Raw genomic sequence first — 20,677 nt, 5'->3', positions numbered from 1 at the left:
GCCTCACCACCCCCCATCCCCCAACCCACCAGCATGCTTAGCTACCTGTTCGATGTTCACAAGGTGCTGGGCTAGGGAGAGGGAAAGGGTCAAGGATGACTGAAACCCTGGGACCCAGGACTTGCCACTCGTCTTCAGGGAACCAGAGGCAGGGCAGGGAGAGACACCAAATTACCTGGATGGAGAATGTGTCCATCGTCCGTGCTGGACACATCCCTAGTGTCACTTACCACTACACTGGGGACACCACCAAGTAAAGAGAGGAGACAGGAGAAGTGGCAGGTGTATGGTGATTCAGTTAGCTAACATTTATTGGGTACTACTGTGTGTTCTAAGTGTATAAGTGCTGCAGATACAGAAATGAGCAGAAGTGTTGGCCTTCCTGCAGCTGTGATTCTAACTGGGCAACAGACAACAAACCAGATAAATAAGTAAAATAGATAGTATATGGGAGGGTGACTGGGCTTCAGGAGAAAGACAAAGGAGGAGTTGGGAGTGCAGGAGGGTGCCATTCTAAATAGGGTCCTCACGAAGGGCGTTGGATCAGGTATTTATGCTGCCACAACAAATTGCCACAGAGTCAGTAGCTTGAAACACATGTCTCTGGGTCCGAAGTCAGGGCCCAGCTTCACAGGGTCCTCAGCTTAAGCTGAAATCAAGGTGCTGGCCAGGGCTGCAGTCTCAGTGGAGGCTCAACTGGGGAAGTACCCGCTTCCCACTCACAGTGTTGCTCAAGTGCAAGCAGAGGACTTGAACCCACACACCTGCCTCCCAGACTATTCACTGGCACCTTTGCTTGGTGGACCTGCGGCAGCTTCTCAAAGCCAGCAAGGGGAGAAAAGAGACAGGTAGGACTGCTAGCAAGGTGGAGTTGAATATCACATAACATAACCAAGGGAGTGACAGCCTGTCACCTTCACCATGTTCTGTTGGTTGGCAGTGAGTCCAGACTTGGCCACTCTCGAGTGTGGGGATCACACTAGAATGTGATAACCATGGGTGGGTGTGATCACCAGGGGTCGAAATCCGGGGGGCCACTTGGAGCCTGTCACTGACCTCCTTGGTAATAGTTGAGCAGAGAATCAAAGGGGTGAGGGATGATGCCACACTGATCTCTGGAGACAGCAGCCAAAGGCCCTGGGGCCAATAGCAAGGGAGCCAGTGTTTGCCTCAAAGGTCCAGGGGAAAAGTCCAGGAAGGTTCAGGGTTTGGGGTGGCTCGTAGAGGTGGTGGCCCTTGCTCCACTACCCTTAGAGGTAGTGGGGGCAGAGGGGCATTCCCAGCAGAAGCAGAGGGGGAGGGGGAGGAAGGGCAGGGCTGTCAGCCAGCACTCCGTGGCATGTCTGCAGGTACAGAAGGAAGGGTCTGAGCGGAGGATGGGGTCTGGCTGCATTTGGCCGCAGAGAGTAGCTCTTGAGCGTTGAGGTGCCAGATGGTGACATGACCTTCAGGCATCAGCCCCTGGTGACCTGTATCCCTCCAGCTGTCCCTTGTCCACTGCCCAGGTGGCTTAGTGCCCATTCTCCCTGCCTCCCCCAGGAATCCCCACATTGTCCTCAACATCGACCTGGCCCCCACCATCCTGGACATCGCAGGCCTGGACATCCCCACGGATATGGATGGGAAATCTATCCTCAAGCTGCTGGACACAGAGCGGCCGGTGAATCGGTGAGGAGGGCGCAGGGTGGGGTCCAGAGGGAGGGATGTGACTCCCCTACCTGCAGAAACTTAGGACCTAATCACATGGGTCTAAGAGGGTGGTCTCCAAGAGTCAGGAGCTGGGTTTCTCAGGCCCCCCCATCCCAACCACTTACCTGCTGTGGCAGAGAAGGACAGTCCCTTCTCTAAGATTCCATCTTCCCATCTGGAATGTAGTTAAGTGACCAGCTGAGGATCCTCTTGGAGTTAAAATTACGTAAAGCTTGAAATAATAACAATACCAATAGCAGTAATCTTAGGAGTTTGCATTAATTGAGCATTTATTGTGTACTAGCATTAATTCTTGTTCTAAGTACTTTGCAGGGTATCGTATCACTGTGGTCCTCACAGTAACCCAGTGAGGTAGACATTATTATCCCCATTTTACCAGTTCGGAATTCGGATCCCAGAGAGGTTAAGTGACTTGTCCAGGTCTCAGAGCAAGTCTGGGCGTGACTCCAGGAATTCAGACTCTGACTCGCCACACTGTGTGGCTTTAATGCCAGATGGTGTGACAGGAACACATTCCTAAGTGTCCTGGGAGGCAGAAAAGGGAACAGTGGTGGGGAGCAAAAAATAGGCAGGTGGAAGGAGGGTTGAGTCAGGGCAGGGACAGGAAAGAAGGGACGCAGCCACTAGTGTGGCTGTAGCGACATCTGGTGGCCAGCGCAGTAACTGCCCACCGTGTTCCTGGCCCCAAGGTGCTGTTTCGCCCCTCCCCGGCTTGCGCTTCCTGCAGCTGAACCCCTCCTCAGTGGCCTCCAGCCCTGATAGGCATCGTCTGTCCACTTCTGGCTGTGCTGTAGAGGGGACTGCCTCCCCTCGCCCTCCTGCCCTGGTCTCTGAGGCTGGGTGGGCTATAAGCGTATAAAATGGACGGGTTTAGAGGTGGGACACTGGCTTGGGAGCCAGGACACCTGGGAGTCAACTGCAGGGTGGAAGTTTCCTCTCTCAGCCTAGGACAGGGAAATGATAGAGTGACACTTCACGAAATGCACACTCAAATTACACAAACCCAACTATAAAGGATCAGAGAAAACATCCCCCAAAACACAGTGTAACTAACCTGAAGTCAGGACAACCATGCAGCTGGGGCTGAACTGAAGAGAGTGCCATCTCTTCCAGCATTGAGGGGATTATGGGACTTCCTGGGAGGCACTGAGCATGTGACTTAGAGTGACCTTGACCTTGGTCATTTCTGCCCCATGTGCCTTCAGAGCTAAGTCTGTGGGGGAGGCTCTGTTCAGGAGGGTGGTGGAGCCTTTCCAGTGCCCAACCAGGCCACTCACCACGACTGCCGCCCAGGCCCCCGCAGTTCTGGGTTGGGATGGGGGGCTTGAGAAACCCAGCTCCTGACTCTTGGAGACCCCCCTCTTAGACCCATGTGGTTAGGACTGGGGACAAGGCTGACTCTGGGCACCATCCCTGCTCCTGGGAGAATGGGCAAGAACGGCCCCCACATGGATGAGAACCTGGAGATGTGCTTTTTTTCCAGGTTTCACTTGAAAAGGAAGATGAGGGTCTGGCGGGACTCCTTCCTGGTGGAGAGAGGGTGAGTGCAGGGTCCTGGGAGGACCGCCCCCCCATTGCCTTTGAGCTAAGCAGCACCCAGGCACCCCTGTCCAGGGAGCTCCCGCAGCCCCACCTGCATTCGGGGTAGTAAAGATCTCCCTGCCGAGGGCAGAACAGTGCTATCATTACACCTCCCAACAGTGACTTAGAAGCTGCCCAAATCCCAAATCCTCTGAGACATAAGCAAAGCCTGTTTGTAGTTCCTGTGGATGATACAGAGTTGGCATCGGGAGGCCACCTGTACCCCTTCGACGTGTTTTGTCCAGCCTGTACCATATCTTCAGTGTTTTTCAATTTATTGTCAACTCATGCAATTTGGGAAGTTTCCTATAACATTCTCATTTATTAAGTGTCATAAAATCAGGAGACGTGGTCAGGCCGGCCCTGTGTCCTCCACTGTGAGGATGGAGCAGAGCTGAGTGGGGGCACACGTGCCACCAGGGCTCCTCCAGGGCTGAGGCCAGCCCCGCGTCTCCGCCCACAGCAAACTGCTCCACAAGCGGGACAACGACAAGGTGGATGCCCAGGAGGAGAACTTCCTACCCAAGTACCAGCGCGTGAAGGACCTGTGTCAGCGTGCCGAGTATCAGACGGCGTGCGAGCAACTGGGACAGGTGAGGGGGCTCGGCCGCTGCCCCTTCCCTCTTCTGTCCCCTCCCAAGGGCTCCCCCTCCACAATGCCACCCAGGCCTGCTCCAGCCCTGAGACCCGCTGAGCCAGCGAGGCCAGTGCCGCCCAAGCTGTGGTCCCTGACTGCCATGTGATACCCCAAGTTCCACTAGTGGGCGCACAGTGACGCTCACAGGCGGTGATTCTCTCTCAGCAGTCGGGCTCATGAGAGGTCAGGGGAAAAGTGTCCCAGGGGCATGAGCATGTCTTTGGCTCCCCTCCAGCCCTTACCAAGCCCTGTCACACAAAGGCCCCAGCAGGCAGTCACAGGAGTTAAATAACTTAATTTTCACTGTATTCACTTTCACAGTGTCCTCTTTGTGGCTGGTTTTCCATTTATGAGAGTAACAGGAAATGGCCTTTTAAATAAGTTTAAGTTTTTAAAGTGAATTGATTGCTAGAAATATGAAGGAAATTATAATCTGGGTAGTATTTAGAGACAGCAGAAACCAACTGATGTTTGGGAGCGCCTGAGCTAGGCTTCTCTGGGGCCTGGATGGCCAATGCAGGCTCTGCAGAGGACTGGGGATGGGGCAGGGCCCCATAAACAGGGATGACCTAAATGGGTGCAAGGCTCAGAGCATTGGACAAGGGAGACAGGCAGAAGGTGACGTGCCACCTGGCCCACACTGGGGGTGTGGGAAGGCAGCAGAAATCCGTGAACGTGATGGATCCTACCTCCAGATGAGAATGGACTGACAGGGAGGGGTGAGGTGAGCAGGTGAAAGTAAGCAGGGTCTTGGCTAGCAGGTGAGGGCAGAACCAAAATCCACAGTTCCCATGTAGTTCCAGCTCCTTCCCAGCTGTATGACCTGGGGCAAGTCCCTCTACCTCTCTGTGCCTCATCTTGAAGTGGGGATGGTGACAGCACCTGCCTTACAAGGTAGTGCAAGTTGCACTAAACGAATTAATACACATCACCCAGTGCTTGACATGTGGTAAGTGCTCGCTAAACACAACAGGCCAGATTCATGTCTTGGGAAGATCTCTTTGGTACAAAATAGGCCCTAGCTGATCATTTGATCAATGGGTCTCAGAGCAAGTTAAGACAGGAGGGAAGAGAATCCTGTTAGCAGGTTGTTGCAAGATCCAATGAGGGGATCCAGGAGGCTGGAACTGGGAAAAAGACCTAGAAAACGATTGTATCTATCTGTATTTAATTTTTTGACCAAATGCCTTGAGTTGAATGTGCATGTACACTCTGATATACAGTATTTATCTAGTCCTTGATGACGTGGGGAGAGGGGATTTTAAATGAGGTGGTAAGGGAAAGCCTCCTCAAAGAGGTGACATTGGAGCAGAGACCCAAAGGATGAGAAGACTCCAGCCACATGAAGAGCTGGAGAAAAGCATTGTAGACAGAAGGACCAGCAAGTGCAAAGGCCCCGGGGCACCAGCACATTTGGGATATTGGAAAAGAGCACTGGGGCTGAAGAGGAGCAAGGCCAGGAGAGCAGCAGGAGACAGACAGGTCTGGGGGGTCAGCAGGACATCAAAGACCAGGATCAGGAGCTTGCGTCTTATCCTAAAGATGGCGGAAGCAATTGGAGGATTTTAAGGAGGGGAGTGACATGATCCAACTTGCCCTTTAAAAAGGTTCCTCTAGCAGCCATGCAAAGGATGCTGGGAACAGATGGAAGCAGGTACACAGGGGAGTGGAGGCTGTTGGAGGCATCTTGCTGGGGATGACAGTGGCTCGATGCAAGGTCGAGCAGTGGCAGTGGAGGGAAGTGTGCAGGATAGATGGGGACAGTGGGAACAGGCAGATTTGGGGAGGCAGATGAGCAGGCTGGCCGAGGCCTGGGAGTCTGAGGCCCCGGCCGTGTCCTGCAGAAGTGGCAGTGTGTGGAGGACGCCGCGGGGAAGCTGCAGCTGCACAAGTGCAAGGGCCCCGTGCGGCCGGGTGGCAGCAGAGCCCTCTCCAACCTGGTGCCCAAGTACTACGGGCAGGGCAGCGAGGCCTGCACCTGTGACGGCGGGGACTACAGGCTCAGCCTAGCCGGACGCCAGAAAAAGTTCTTCAAGAAGAGTAAGTGTCATGGCCTGGGCCAGATGGCACAGGAGGGGAGAGAGATTGTGTCTGGGGAGCCCCATTCATTCATTCAAATAATTCCGCAGACATGTCGCTAATGCCAGGTGGTCTAGGAGCTGGTGGCACAGCCAGACCCCTCATAAGCCACCCACTCTAGTGGGGAACAGCGGTAATAACGAAATAAGATCATTTGATGGTATGGTGAGCTGGGGGGGGGCAGGAAAGACGATTCAGGAGGGAAGGAGCCGGGTCACATAGGCCTCAGCACTGTGGCATTCCACTCTCACACAAGAAGCCTCTTGTCTGGAGGGTCTGAGCAGAGGAGACAAGCTCAGATCTGTGTTCTGCAAGAATCCCTCCAGCTGCCATCTCAGTGGGCTGTCAGAGGGCAGGGGCAGAAGCAGAAGACCATTCTGACATTAGCCCAAAGAAGCCTCTTGTCTGGAGGGTCTGAGCAGAGGAGACAAGCTCAGATCTGTGTTCTGCAAGGATCCCTCCAGCTGCCATCTCAGTGGGCTGTCAGAGGGCAGGGGCAGAAGCAGAAGACCATTCTGACATTAGCCCATGAGACCCAGCAGAAGCCTCGGAGACTCGGACAGGCCATAGAATCGAAGGAAGAAGCGGTGGGGCTCTGGGTGTGATCTGAAGGGACAGCCAGCAGGATGTGTGACACAGTTGATTATTATTCATGGATTCCATGTTTGCAAATTCACCTGCTCCTAAAATTGATTGGTAGCCCCCAAATCAATCCTTGTGGCACTTTTGAGTCATTCGCAACATGTTTTGAGTGGCTCGACCCTTGTTCTCAGCTGACGTAGAACAGGCCTTCTTGTTTCAGCTCTCATACTGTAAACAAGCATCCTTTCCAGTCTATTTAATGCCACGCTTTTCACATTTTTGTCCCTTTTTGTTTTGGTGATTTTACTGTTTACGTTGCCCCCAGGCATGGCACTTCAGTGCTGACTGGCATTCCTGAGCACAGGAAGCCTCTGATGTGCCTCCCAGAGAAAGCATGCGTGTTAGAGGCGCTTCCTTCAGGCATGAGTTGCAGTGCTGAGTTCGATGGTAATGGATCACAACATGTATGAAAGAAGGTGCCTTTAATCAGAAGCACATGTACAGCGAGGTTTTGTATCAATCAGTTGATTAAAATGTTGTCACCAGAGGCTTGGGGGAACCTAACCCTCTACTCCCCCTAGGAACAACGGTTCAGTATTCGCTAATTCCATGTTTGCGGTGACTTTATAGAACCAAACTACCGTGAATAATGAGAATAGATGATACTTGGGATGAGTGGGGAAGAGCCCCACCCAAGTGAAGAAGCTGCCCAAGGCTTCCTGCCTCCCTCCCAGCAGGGTGGAGGAGAGAAATGGCAATTAGAAAGGCAGGGGGTGGAGACCGTGGCAGGTGGGACTCTTCCAGACCTGCTGGAGGCTCTACCACCTCCTGGACTAGACATTTCCCCATGCAGAGGCTCAGCTCCTCCTCAGAAAACAGGAGGAAATGGCTGTGAAGCTGTGCTTTGAAATTGCGTGAAGGGCCCCTGGGTGCCTGGTCAGCTGGTGAGAGGTGTCTGCTCCAGAGCTGGGCAATTGCCCATGTGGCCCATTTCTCTGGACCCCTGACCCAAGGACAGCCAAAGCCTAATTAGAGATTTTAGCTCTGAGGGTTTTTTAAATTGTGGTAAAATGCACATGCATATCATAAAATTTACTATCTTAACCACTTTTAATTATCCAGTTCAGCAGTGTTAAGTATATTCACATTGTTGCGCAACCAGTCTCCAGAACTGTTCTGCAAAACTGAAACTGCACCCATTAAACACTGCCTCTCCATTCCCCCTTCCCCAGCCTCCAGGAACTACCCTCCTACTTCCCGTCTGCTCTAGGTTCCTCACATAAGTGGAATCACACAGTATTTGTCTGTCTGTGACTGGTTTATCTCACTCAGCATAATGTCCTCAAGGTTCATCCCTGTTGAAGCTTGTGTCAGAATTTCCTTCCTTTCTAAGACTGAGTAATACTGCATTGTAGCCTAATTAGAGACCTGGGGGTCCTGTGGTGGGCTCAGTGGCCTACCAGGCTCCTCTGGTCTGCTTGGCCAGGTGGCAAACACAGATGAGTCCCTCTCCATACCCACCCAGCTCCTGCCACAAACAATGCTTCCCAGTTCATGTCCCCCTTATATTTCCTCACAAGCTGATTAGTTAGTAACTACTAATTTTTTTTAGCTGAATAAAGCGATTAGTTTCCAGATTGAATTACACAGCTAGTATCTCCTTGCTTCAGTACGCAGCACAGTAGATAATCTTTAAATAATAGGAGAACTTGCAACTCAGTTAAGCTTTTCTCCCCTCATAAATGCTTAGAGGAAAGAAAAACACACCTAAGTAGCTGAGACTCAGCTCTACCACCATAATACGTCCTTGTGTGAGGGCAGGGTGACGTCAAAGCCCTCACAGTGCACCCCCAGCAGCCCAACAGCAGGGCATGGCTGATCACTATGACAACGGGAAAGACTGGGTCACATAGCTGATTTGGGGACTCCAGCCCCATGTCCTGCTCAACATTCTTCCTCCCACAAGTGCCTGCCAGCAAGAGACTGTCCCTCCTTTCTGAGCAGTCAGGCTAGAGCAGGCTGAACAGTGTCTGGAGACATTTTTGACTGTCACAATTGTGTGATGGGGGTGGGGGGGTGCTACTGACATCTAGTGGGTAAAGGCTCAGGGATGCACAGGACAGCCCCACTACAGAGATTTATGTGGCCCCAGATGTCAACAGTGCTGAGATCGAAGCCTTGGCCTAGAGCGGCTTAGCTCCCCGGCCTTGACCATGGGATTCCGGCTGAGGCATAGGGAAGCCAGGCAGAGCCAGCCAGCCCAGAGCAGGAGGTGCCCAGGACCAGGAGGAGGAGATGAGGTTGCCAGGGACAGGCACAGGTGGCTGGTGTTCATTTATCCTTCCAACAAATCTGTGAGCGATACCATGTGCCAGATGCTGAGGTTACAGAGTTGAATAACACAGACGCTGACTTGGACTTTAAGGGTCTCATGGATGAGACGAGACATCAGCAAGTTCACGAAGATCACTTCCCACGGTGAAGAGCACATGAAGGAAATGCAACAGTGGAGTGACAGGTGGAGGCAGGTGGCAGCTCTTGAATGGGTGGTTGGTTGACATTTAAGTGAGAGCCGAGTACAGAGAAGGAACAGGCCTTGTGAGCAGCCAGACAGTGAGTATTCTTAAGGGGAAGAGGAACTTCAAGGTCAGCACCTGAACAATCCGACTCCAGAGCCTACGCTGTTGGCTGCTGGGTTGTGAAGTCCATCCCATCCTCACCCCACTCCCCATTTGTGTGGCAGGAAACAAAGACATGAGAGGGGAGAGCAAGTGGTGTGGCTTCAGTGCAGAGCAAGGTTTACACAGGAGAGGCAGACCTTTGCTGTAGAGCTGGACAGTCTCTGTCTCAGCTACTCAGCTCTGTCATTGTGGTGACATAAATGAATGAGGGTAGCTGCGTTCCAGTAAAACAATAGTTACAAAACCAGGTGGAGGGCCGGATTGGGCCCTTAGTCCACAGTTTCGGGGCCCCTGGGTCTATCGCTGGCAGACGGAGGGTGGGAAGATGCAAAGCTGCTGACTGCTGGGCCAAGGGAGACCAAAGGAGCGGAAAGAATGTGGCGGGTCTGTTGCTTGACCCCTTTGGCCAGACATCACCCACTCAGCATGGGGGATTTACTCCACACTTAGTGCAGCTGGGAGACTGAACTCAGAGAGGAAAAAAGCCAAGGGGCTAGAAAAGGCCTGAGGCTTTGCAGAAGAGAAGCCTCTCCTGGGCCCTTTGAGGATTCTCTGGCCCTTGTCACTTGGACACAAGGAGTCTGAGAGCTGAAAGATACCAAACATGTGCCACAGAGTGGGGGCAGCAAGACCTGATCCTGGAGCCCTAGCACCTTGGTGTATGGGAAAGGGGGTCCATTTCTCCCCTCTTCTGCCACCTTAGGTGCCACCAACCGTGGGCCTCCAGCCATACCGCCTTGGTCGCCATCTAGTGGTCACTGAGGACCCAACAGAAACCTGGACACATCCGTACCTGGCTCCAAGCCCTTCTCTTTAAACAACGTGTATTTAGAGAGGGATAAGAAACTTCAATGCATGCCAGAGCCAGTCATGAGTCAAGTGGGCAGAGTTTTAAAGCAGGAGGAGTGGTAGGGAGTGTGGCTGCCTGCAGATCACATCGCCCTGACTGAAGGGACAGCACATCACCTCCTGTCCAGAGGGACCTGTGGGCCCCCTGTACATCTTCCATTTTCTTTTCAGAAGTCAGAAATCTGGACTCCTACATGACTACCACCACCCTTTTTTTAACATTAGCAACTTAATCAAATTTGTTCTTTAATATATAGAAGATACAAGATATCCAGGGTCTGACATTAGCCCGCATGCCGTCAGTGTTCAAAATCTTACTCAGAGCTTGTGCAAAAGCACCTCAGCCTCGTCTCACACCCCCCATCCCACTCCCAGTGGAGACCAGCTCGCTGCTGAGGAGGCTAACACTCGGAGAAGCTCAGCGACTTGCCCCAGCCTCGCCTCTTCTATGCAGGGGAATGTGCTGCAGAGCACTTTGATTTTCCAATTCAAATCAACATCTTTATATCTGCGTTATTTTTATTTTTTTCATTGAGGTAAAGTTCACAAAACAAAGAACTTACCATTTTCACAGTTTTATATGAATGAGAAGCACTGAGTATATTCACAGTATTGTGCGACCACCACCTCTATCTAGTTCCAAAATGTTTTCATTACCCCAAAAGGAAACCTGTGCCCTTGAATCAGTCACCCCTCAATACCCACCGCCCTCCATCCCTGGGCAACCACTAATCTGCCGTCTGCCTCTATAGATTTACCTACGCTGGGTAGTTTATATAAATAGAATGATACGTGACCTTGTATGTCTGGCTTCTTTCAGTTAGCACAATGCCTTTGACGTTCAGCCACACTTAGCATGAATCAGGACTGACTTCATTCTTTTTATGGCTGAATATTCCATTGTTCGGATGTACTGCTATCTGTTTATCCACGCACAGCTCCTTCTTGAAATTCGTTTGGGCCAGTTGCTTCTTGGCTCTAGGACTTCAGTCTCCCTGGGCTCCAGGACCTGCTTCTGGGGTGGGTAGATCTCATGAGCCCTTAAGTCTCAGGGAACACTAAGCCTCGTGCTCAGGAGTCTGGCCCTGTCTTGATTAAGGCCCTGCTGCCTGGGGAGCCTGACCAGCCTCTCACGGCCTCACTAACCTAGCCACCCTCTGACATCCACAGAGTACAAGGCCAGCTATGCCCGTAACCGCTCCATCCGCTCAGTGGCCATCCAGGTGGATGACACATCCCAACCCCGCAACCTTACCAAACGGCATTGGCCAGGGGCCCCTGAGGACCAAGATGACAAGGACGGTGGGGACTTCAGTGGTACTGGAGGCCTTCCAGACTACGCAGCCCCCAACCCCATTAAAGTGACACATCGGTGAGAGTCCAGGCAGAGGCTGAGGGTGAAGGGGGAGGCTGGCCCTGGGCTGGTCCCTCTCACCCTCTCAGGGCCACACGTGACCCTTTTCTTCGAGCAGGTGCTACATCCTAGAGAATGACACGGTCCAGTGTGACCTGGACCTGTACAAATCCCTGCAGGCCTGGAAAGACCACAAGCTGCACATTGACCACGAGGTGAGCAGAGTGTGGGCGGGAGCATGTGCTCAGGCACCATGGGAACAGCAGGGCCCACCATTCCCACAGGGAAGCAGACAGGCGAAGGGAGGTTTCCATGGAATCCACAACCCAGGGACAGGAGCATCAGTCCTAGCATGAGACAGCCAGCTATCTCATGCAGGTTCTCAGTTATACTGTCCCCCTTTTCGATTTACAAGGTGTCCACACTACAGTTAGTCCTTTGAGGGAAAGATTCAAGCCCTTGGCGGGCTCAACTGTTTCTCGGGCAGGCCAGGACAGGACAGGGACTTGGTACGTTCGCCGGAGCCTGGCAGGAGGGGAGGGCCAGGAAGGCTTCCTTCAGCAGATGGAACCAAACACCTCCTTGGCACCCGTGATGCAGGCGGTGGCAGCTGCTGCTGCTTAGCATGGACAAGGCAGAGCCGGGACAGCCATCAGGCCATGCCCTTCTTGCCCAGCCCCTACTCCTTCTCCCAGATCGAAACTCTTCAGAACAAAATTAAGAACCTAAGGGAAGTCCGAGGTCACCTGAAGAAGAAGCGACCAGAAGAATGTGATTGCCACAAAATCAGGTGAGGAGGTGGCCCCTAACTCTCCTACAGGGCATAGAGACACAGCAACCCTTATCACTGGGCCCTTTTTTTTTACCCCAATCTTCTCTCTTTGGGTAAATAAATAAATAAATAAATAAAAATTCATATCCCCATTGTCAGGCAATTGGGCACACAGGACCAGCCCTCAGGCAGCCAGGCCAACACCTGGATTTATGCACTGGGACAAGAAGCAGGCTCTTGCAATGGAGAGTTGGCTCCAGGCAGGAAGAAGCACCTCTGCTGAGTGCCTTTTTAGAAATGGCCCATGTGGCTCAAGGTCCCGTTTACCAGCTCAGGGGGCCCCTGGCCCAAGGAACTGAACTCCAGAGCAGCACTGTCTAATGGGACTTTCCATGCTGATAGAAATGGGCTGTATCTGCACTATCCAATATGGTAGCCACTAACCAGTGTAGCTATTGTGCACTTGAAATGTGGCTAGTGTAACTAATGGGGCTGAATTTTTAAACTTACTTAAGTGAAATAGCCACATATGGCTAGTGGCTACTGTACTGGGCAGCACAGCAGTAGATTTTCTTCTACCTTCCCAGAAAGGCTTGCAAAACGTTGGTTCCCCCAGTGCTGGCCCTGACCAAGCATGAGGTGAGCAGATGATGGGGGAACCAACCTTGAGGTGCAGAGGCTGAAGCCACCTGAAGCCAGGCCCAGCTTCTCATCTTGGCTAAATTCCACCTGCCCCAACCTTCTAATGGACTGAGGTCTTTAGCCAGGGGGCTCCCAGCTCAGGCTTAGAGAACTGAGCCAGCCAGGCAGAGAGCTACTGCTGTGGGGACAGTACCCATACCACCACTACCCCAAGAGGGACAGGGGTGGGGCAGCAGCAACATATGGGAGTCCCAGGAACCTTATTTGCACCTGCCAGAGTAGCCCTGTAAGCTGTTTCTGAAACCTGGGGTGGGGGGGTCTGTTTCAGTTACCAAACCCAGCACAAAGGCCGCCTCAAGCACAAAGGCTCCAGTCTGCATCCTTTCAGGTAAGGGCAGCTTTCAGCCTAGGGGAAGAACAAACAAACAAGGAAAGGAAAGAAATCCTAGCCTTTCCCTGGGAAGCCTCCTTACAGAGGTCTTCCTCCCAAATCAACACTGAGCAGGTCTCCACATGCCCGCTGATGGCTACATGGGATTGCTGCAACCCCACCAAGCAGGGAGGGGATCGAGGTGTGAACAGGAGTCTAAGTGCCACCTCCCTTTGTGCTGCCTTGGGAGCTAAAGTAGGCTACAGGGTGGGAGAAGACCCGGGTTCTGGTCCCAGCGCTGCCTTGGACCAGCAGTGGGACTTGGGATCCTCAATTGCCATGCCCATGGTTCTCTGCTGGGGAAGTCTCAGCCCAGCCTCTAGGATGGACAGGAAGAGCGGAGGCTCAGGGTCATGATCCCTTGGAGGCCCAATGTGTGTGTGGCCCTGCATGCCCATAGGAAGGGTCTGCAGGAGAAGGACAAGGTGTGGCTGTTGCGGGAGCAGAAGCGCAAGAAGAAACTTCGCAAGCTGCTCAAGCGACTGCAGAACAACGACACGTGCAGCATGCCCGGCCTCACGTGCTTCACCCACGACAACCAGCACTGGCAGACGGCACCTCTCTGGACATGTGAGCGAGCCCAGAGCAGGGACGGGCAGGCTGGGGCCCAGAGGGACTTCTCCACTTCACACAGTGACCCACCTTCCCCAAGTTTGTGGGGACTTCGTTGCCAGTCTTTAGGTCTCTCAGAAGCAGGTTGCCTGACATCAGGGGTCCACAAGTGCTCCAGACTGTCACTTGGCATCAAAGGAACTGGCCCTGGGGTGCTGTCCCTGACAGCAGTGTTGGCAGGCTGGGCTTCTTCCTACAGGCACTCAAGTACTCTCTCTCTTCCCTTGGCAGTGGGGCCTTTCTGTGCCTGTACCAGCGCCAACAATAACACGTACTGGTGCATGAGGACAATCAACGAGACCCACAATTTCCTCTTCTGTGAATTTGCAACTGGCTTCCTAGAGTACTTTGATCTCAACACAGACCCATACCAGGTACAGACAGCACAAGCTGGAGAAATGGGGGTGTGGGTACACAGGTGCTGCCAGTCAGGCCCCCAACCCTGGGGAAGTGATGACAAATTTTCCAAGTCCCACTGAGTCCTTCAGACAGTATGAGTGAGATACGAAGCCACCGAGAATCTTCAATGACGCAATGTTCAATCAGCCCTTTTCTGCCTCCACCTTCCTGCATCAGTAATACATTGTATAGCTTCTTCCCTCTGAGGCATCTGCCAGCCTTCAAATAGGCTCTACAGGAACTAGTTTAGAACTACAGGGTCAGGCTAAATAATGCCCATTCTGGGGGCTACAGGGACCCCACAACTAATGTAACAATAAGTATTGCTCACCCAGCATTTACTATATGCCAGGCACTTTAAGTATTCCATGTATTAAGTCATCCAAACACATAATGTGATGGGTGAAAGGGAGCAGCCGAGTGTCTGGTAGTTGGAACATGTGAGCCCTTGTAAAGGGACAGTCACTACTGAGCTTCAGCCCTAGAACTTTTGTGTAGTGTGGCCTTGGTATAGACCAACCTTCAACCTTTTAAGGTTGATTTTTAAATATCCGCAGCTCAACTGCTTTGCTTTAATTACCATGCAGGCTGCCAGTCTTCCTCCTGAGATAGATTCACCCCATAATTTACAAAAGGGAGTGGCAGAAGATGTAGGTTAGTCAGACACTAGAAGCTCCCAGACTAGGTAGGCAAGGATCCAGGTCACTTACCCATCCTCTCACCAAATGGCTGCTTTCCAATCAAGAAGGAACTGAGGGACTGCGAATGAAGGCTGCTGACAAATCCAAGGCTTGGAAGGGCTTCTTTCCAAGCTTGGTAAGTTTCCTGACCAGTGGCTCCAGAAGTTGAACATTAAGTACACACGTGATTTTTATTCTCATGAGTTTTCATTCTCATTAAGAGAGGACTTGGTGGGACTAGAAGGCAAAGTCGCTCTTGCAGAAGTGGAGATTGGGGTGAGCAGGACACCATGCCACAGCACCTTCCACTTCCAACCTGTTTGAAATAAGTCCCCTCGTTTGAAGAGGAATGGAGACAGGGGTGTCCCTTACTCACCTTGTGGACCTTTTTTCCAACCAGCTGATGAATGCAGTGAACACACTGGACAGGGATGTCCTCAATCAGCTACACGTACAGCTCATGGAGCTGAGGAGCTGCAAGGGTTACAAGCAGTGTAACCCCCGGACTCGAAACATGGACCTGGGTGAGTAGGCCTGAACATGGGGCATGTGGAGGGCGGGGTAACCAGACGAAGGAACTTAGGAGGTCATGTCTACCCCAAGAGTGAGCCCAGAATCACTGGAATTAGGAGGAGGGGGAGATACAATTCAAGACAAATCATCTAGAGGGTGTGGATGTCCCCTGCCCATGGCAGGCAGGTGGCTTTCAATTAATTGTGCTTCCTGAGAGAGGAGCATCCGCAGAGGAAACACATTGGCACTCTCTCTCATTTTCCTCCCTTTTGTTCATTCACTCATTTATTCATTCCACATTTACTGAGAATTTAAACCTGGACTGTGCCAGTTACTGGAAAGCAAGAAAATGACCATACCCCCTGACCCCACGTGGAGCTGACAGTCTACTAGGGACAGCCATCCTCTGGCTTGTACGGAGGGAGTCAAAGAGGATGCTGTAACACAGTGTGACCATGGCAGGGAGCACCCCAGAAAGAGCACAGGTCAAACCTTTGAACTTAGCCCTGAAGAATGAGAAGCGGCCAACCTCTCAGGAAACTTGGAGGCTGGCACCCGAGGAGATTTGAGAGGGAAACAAACTCTGAGGTGTGACCAGCAGAAAGCAGCCCAGCATGGCAGAAGGCAGAGCAAGTGAAAGCAGTGGAGAGTGACAGGAAGGTGTCAGAGGGCCATCCTGTTGGGGGCTTTATAGACCTCGGTAGAGAGTTTAGATTTCCTTCTAGGTGTATCAGGAAGCCAACAGAGGGTTTTAACCTGGGCACTGAAACAGCTACATTTAAAAAGGACCTTCACTTTGCTAAGTGGAGGATAGGATTTTATAGGGAGAACAGTGAAGAGTGGTTGTTACCCAGGGAGAGATGGTGGTGCTGGGACTAGGAGTAGGAGCAGAGAAGATGATGGAATTAAGGTTCAGGTGGTGAAGCCTGCAGCACATGATGATGTGGGGGCGGGGTAGTACCAGAAAATCAGGAGTCATAGAGAACACTTTGGCTTTGTGGGGGGGTGAGACAAAACCAACAATTCTAAATTTAGTATGCCAATTAGATAGTTTAAGATGAAAAAGCTAAAAGGAAGCCATTCATGTACTAGCCAAAACAAAAGGCAGAGAGAGAGCAGCCTAAAAACCTTTGGTATTTGCAGGCCCTTGAGGAGTTCTTACCTATGTCTAGTAAGACACCTAAAGTTCACGTCAGGAAAATGGCTGCACACTTAGGAGGAAGACGGCAGATACTACAGTCAGCTGTGGCTATGAGGAAAGGAGAGCAAATGTGTTTATAGAAGATGTGGCAATAATGCTGCCTGATAAGGGGCCTGATATCTGCATTCCCACCAATGGCTTCCTAACATCCACTAATGATCAAAGTGCCACCGTGCATTAATCACTATGTGCCAGGCACTGTGCTGAGTGTTTTACGTGCATTAGCTGATAATCCTTATGAAAACCATCCAAGGCACATCTTCCTATCTTCATTTTAATGGGCAAGTAAAGTGAACCAGGATGAACTGGTGGGCTGACTCCAAAACTTGATGTCACTACCATATCCTCAGGAAACCTCCCGAGACCTCCCTCCCACCCCACCTTTCTCAGGGCCCCTGGCTTTCTGTCCTCTATGACACAGGTGTTCATGCCTGTGTCCACCTCCCCCACCATGCCTAAGGCATCAGGGTCCTAAGACTGACATGGTGACAGTGGATTATGGGCCATCTACAAGGCTACCTAGGAGACTTAGGGCAAGTTCACCTCATAATTCAGCCCACTCTGACTAGGGAACACTATCAACATCATGGGATTCTGACAAAAAGCCTAAGATGGGTTTTCCTGGGTTTTTTTTTTTTTTTATAAAGCAATTATAAAGTTTGCCACTTTTGCCCTAAACTGTCTGTTCTTACTTTGTTCATTTCTCCCTCATTAGGACTTAAAGATGGAGGAAGCTATGAGCAGTACAGGTACTCCGTTTTGTTATTAGAGCCTGAGGGAAGTTCCCCTATCTTGGCCCATCCTTTAGTCTCATCTCCGTGCGGGTGCACCTGTTATGTTCCAAGAATGCCCTTTCTCTGGCCTGCCAGGGGCCTGGATCATCCCCCAGTGATGGGTGTCACCTAGGAGACTATCTTTGTATAGTTCTTTGAGGATGACTTTTTCTTTCTTGGTGATGGTTAACACTCATTCTCCTTTTGACACCTGAAAACTTAGGCAGTTTCAGCGTCGAAAGTGGCCAGAAATGAAGAGACCTTCTTCCAAATCACTGTGAGTTGAGGAACCCGCTTATGAACAGAGATCTGGTTCTGACTTGCTTCATTCTGCCAAGGCTGTTCTATGTGCATGCCATTTCTCATTTACTATCCTCCTTTGGTCCCATAATGAGAGGGGAAGCAGTAATGTGAGTCTTTCCTGTAAGATAACCTACCTGAATACATTTCATGTTCTAGATGAATATCTTGTCCAGTACACCATTGTTGTCTCTACAATAATCTGTGCTTGATAAACTTGAGCTACTACTTAGAGGTTGAAAACCATTTAAAAGTACAATTGCCAGATATCTTGAAGGCTGTGGCTACAGAAGTGCTAACTGGTCCACAATGTCAGCAGTAGAGTGGCTTCATTAAGTGATTTCCAAAAAGCCCATGCTATGAACTCTCATTCCAGTGCCAATACAGACTGACAGCAGGCTAACTGGAGAATGTGGCAACCTGAAAGTTCACCTTTAGTCTAAAGGGAACAGCTAGTTTATTCCCTGTAGGAATGGGATGTAGTTTGCCAGATCTCATTCTTCGAAGAAATCCAAAAATGCAGATATGTGTGAGAATTCTTTTTTAACACTGGCAACTAATTTGACAAACAAGACCCTCTGGCTGCCATTTGCAATCTCTGGGCTCCTCATTTCTTTCTTTATATGCATATAAACCTATGTGGCTTTAACAGGACAATAACAATAGACCAGCTTAGCATTTGTTAATTCCAGAACTAAGGCATAGAATCTCTACATCTCACATTCTCCTTAGCCACTACAAAGGTACTCCAAAAAGTTCGTGGAAAAAATAGAGTTGAAAGATAATACAAATCTTTCCATGAACTTTTTTGAAATACCCTCATGTTCTACCCCAATCCTTAAATGTCATCTTTGCCTGCCATTGAATGTGTAAGTGAGCAACTGAAAAACTGAAATGATTAAGTGATAGCAATCCCTTTCTAAGTGACCTAGAAATATTCCCTCTCAGCAGCCACATCCCTGAAGCAAAGCTTACTCAGTTGTAGGACTGATTAAGAAATCCTAAGCAGCACAATAATCAAATGCTAAGATTAGTTTGTTTTGTTCTGTAGGGGACAACTATGGGAAGGCTGGGAAGGTTAAGAAGCAACAGAGGTGGACCTCCAAAAACAGAGTTACCACCTGACTGTGCAGGCAGTGAAGAACCAAATGTGATTTCCAGCAGACCTAGGCTGTAGGCCAGGAGGCCTGAAAGAGACAGAACTTGCTTCAGTCAACCGGAAAATTCTGGAGGATAACCATCAGAGCAGAGAGAACTTCAGGAAGTCCATTTTTGCCCCTGCTTTTGCTTTGGATTATACCTCACCAGCTGCACAAAATGCATTTTCATATCAAATAGTCACCACTAACCCTCCCTGAGAGGTTCACATGGGAAAAAGAACAGAAAGATTTTCTTAGAAATCTCCCCCAAGAGTGAAAGTCACTGGAATTTTTTAAAATCATAGGGGAAAACAACCCTGTTTTAAATCCTCATTTCTTTTGGTTCATCACAAAGAAGGAACTAAGAAGCAAGACAGAGGCAACTTGGAGAGGCTGAAAACAGTGCCCAGAGTTTGACAGTGAGTCAATAGCACAAAAGAAGTGACATTTACCTAACACTATAGCCCTGGTTGCCTCTGAAGAAACTGACTTCACTGTATATATGTGACTATTTACATGTAACCAACATGGGAACTTTAGGGGCATCTGACTAATAAGAAATCCCAATTTTCAAGAGTGGTGGTGTCAATAAACGCTCAGTGGCCAGTGTAAAAGAAAATCCCTTGCAGTTGTGAACATTTCTGTTCCTGCCTAGATATCAGTTCTCCCTTTGTTATCTACCCCAAGACTGACGATTTTTTTTTAAGGTACTGAAAAGAAATGAAGTTGATGTATGTCCCAAGTTTTAATGAAACTGTATTTGTAAAGAAATTTTGTAGTATAAGTATTGTCATACGATGTTCAAAAACCACAGCCAGTGACCAGCAATTGGTATGAAAAAAACCTTTGACATTTTGTAAAAGGCCATTCTTGGGAGTTTTTTGTTAATGAAACTGTATTTGTAAAGAAATTTTGTAGTATAAGTATTGTCATACGATGTTCAAAACCACAGCCAGTGACCAGCAATTGGTATGAAAAAAACCTTTGACATTTTGTAAAAGGCCATTCTTGGGAGTTTTTTGGTGTTTGGTTTTTTAAAAATGAATTCAAGATACTACCAGTCAACACCTTTTTGGGAAGACATGCCTTGGGTTCAGAGGATTTTTGGAGTAGATGGTTGTAGGTTAATGACCAAAACTTACCATACTTCAAGAGACCTCACATGTAAGTCTCATATTACACCAGCTCTGAGACTTCATTTTTCCAAACTACTGATCAAGTGCAAACCAGTTCACCTTAGCCAACCCTTCATGTACCGGTGTAAGCAGGTGCAGGTAGCTGTCAGAATTCCAGAGCGGGGGAAGTAGGTGGGACTTCAGCCACCACCAGTCCAACCCATTTCTCATTTAACAGATAACAGAGAAGGCCCCTAGGCTCCTGCATTTTGTAAAAACAGAGTCATGCTTTTCAATGCCCCAAATAGGCCAAGGCTCCCTAGCAAAAGTTGTAGTTTTCTTTTAACTTCACAGAAACTGATATCATTATTTGAAATAGACTTTCTTAACCTTCTCTTTTACCCTTAATCCAATAGGGATTTTTTTTTTTTTTAAGTTCTTTAGGCTCCAATTTTAAATAGAAACCTTTATTTACAATGACATCCAGCATGGTCAGCAAAATAGTCACAGCTCACCACCCCATCTCACGTCATCTCATGTGGTTTCAATTCTTTACAGTGTAAAGAATGATTTAATTTTTTTAAGCAACATTTAATGTAAACTTGATTGAAATTGAATTTATTCTCAA

General features: G+C 49.9%; 1 protein-coding gene across 2 annotated transcripts in view; it reads left to right on the top strand.

Annotated features, from left to right (window-relative positions):
* Nucleotides 1–19,948, top strand: part of SULF2 (sulfatase 2) — a 97,615-nt gene extending 77,667 nt beyond the window's left edge. Inside the window, exons 7-21 of one of the 2 annotated variants that reach the window (XR_550647.1) lie at nucleotides 1,540–1,668; nucleotides 3,194–3,250; nucleotides 3,755–3,884; nucleotides 5,773–5,968; nucleotides 11,290–11,491; nucleotides 11,592–11,688; nucleotides 12,169–12,263; nucleotides 13,216–13,275; nucleotides 13,718–13,887; nucleotides 14,161–14,303; nucleotides 15,409–15,532; nucleotides 17,438–17,471; nucleotides 17,719–17,772; nucleotides 18,847–19,704; nucleotides 19,844–19,948. Coding sequence is in view for 1 of the 2 variants with exons in the window: in XM_008574772.1 (XP_008572994.1) it covers nucleotides 1,540–1,668; nucleotides 3,194–3,250; nucleotides 3,755–3,884; nucleotides 5,773–5,968; nucleotides 11,290–11,491; nucleotides 11,592–11,688; nucleotides 12,169–12,263; nucleotides 13,216–13,275; nucleotides 13,718–13,887; nucleotides 14,161–14,303; nucleotides 15,409–15,532; nucleotides 17,438–17,471; nucleotides 17,719–17,772; nucleotides 18,847–18,877 (1,522 nt within the window). In the remaining variant the exon portion in view is untranslated. Of the gene's footprint in view, nucleotides 1–1,539; nucleotides 1,669–3,193; nucleotides 3,251–3,754; nucleotides 3,885–5,772; nucleotides 5,969–11,289; nucleotides 11,492–11,591; nucleotides 11,689–12,168; nucleotides 12,264–13,215; nucleotides 13,276–13,717; nucleotides 13,888–14,160; nucleotides 14,304–15,408; nucleotides 15,533–17,437; nucleotides 17,472–17,718; nucleotides 17,773–18,846; nucleotides 19,719–19,843 lie in introns of those variants that run through there. The other variant, XM_008574772.1, reaches the window with a different exon arrangement.
* Nucleotides 19,949–20,677: the final 729 nt, after the last annotated feature.

This window comes from Galeopterus variegatus, unplaced genomic scaffold (assembly GCF_000696425.1).
Source record: "Galeopterus variegatus unplaced genomic scaffold, G_variegatus-3.0.2 Scaffold1101, whole genome shotgun sequence".
Lineage (NCBI taxonomy): Eukaryota > Metazoa > Chordata > Mammalia > Dermoptera > Cynocephalidae > Galeopterus > Galeopterus variegatus.
This window is presented reverse-complemented; position numbering and strand designations above follow the sequence as displayed.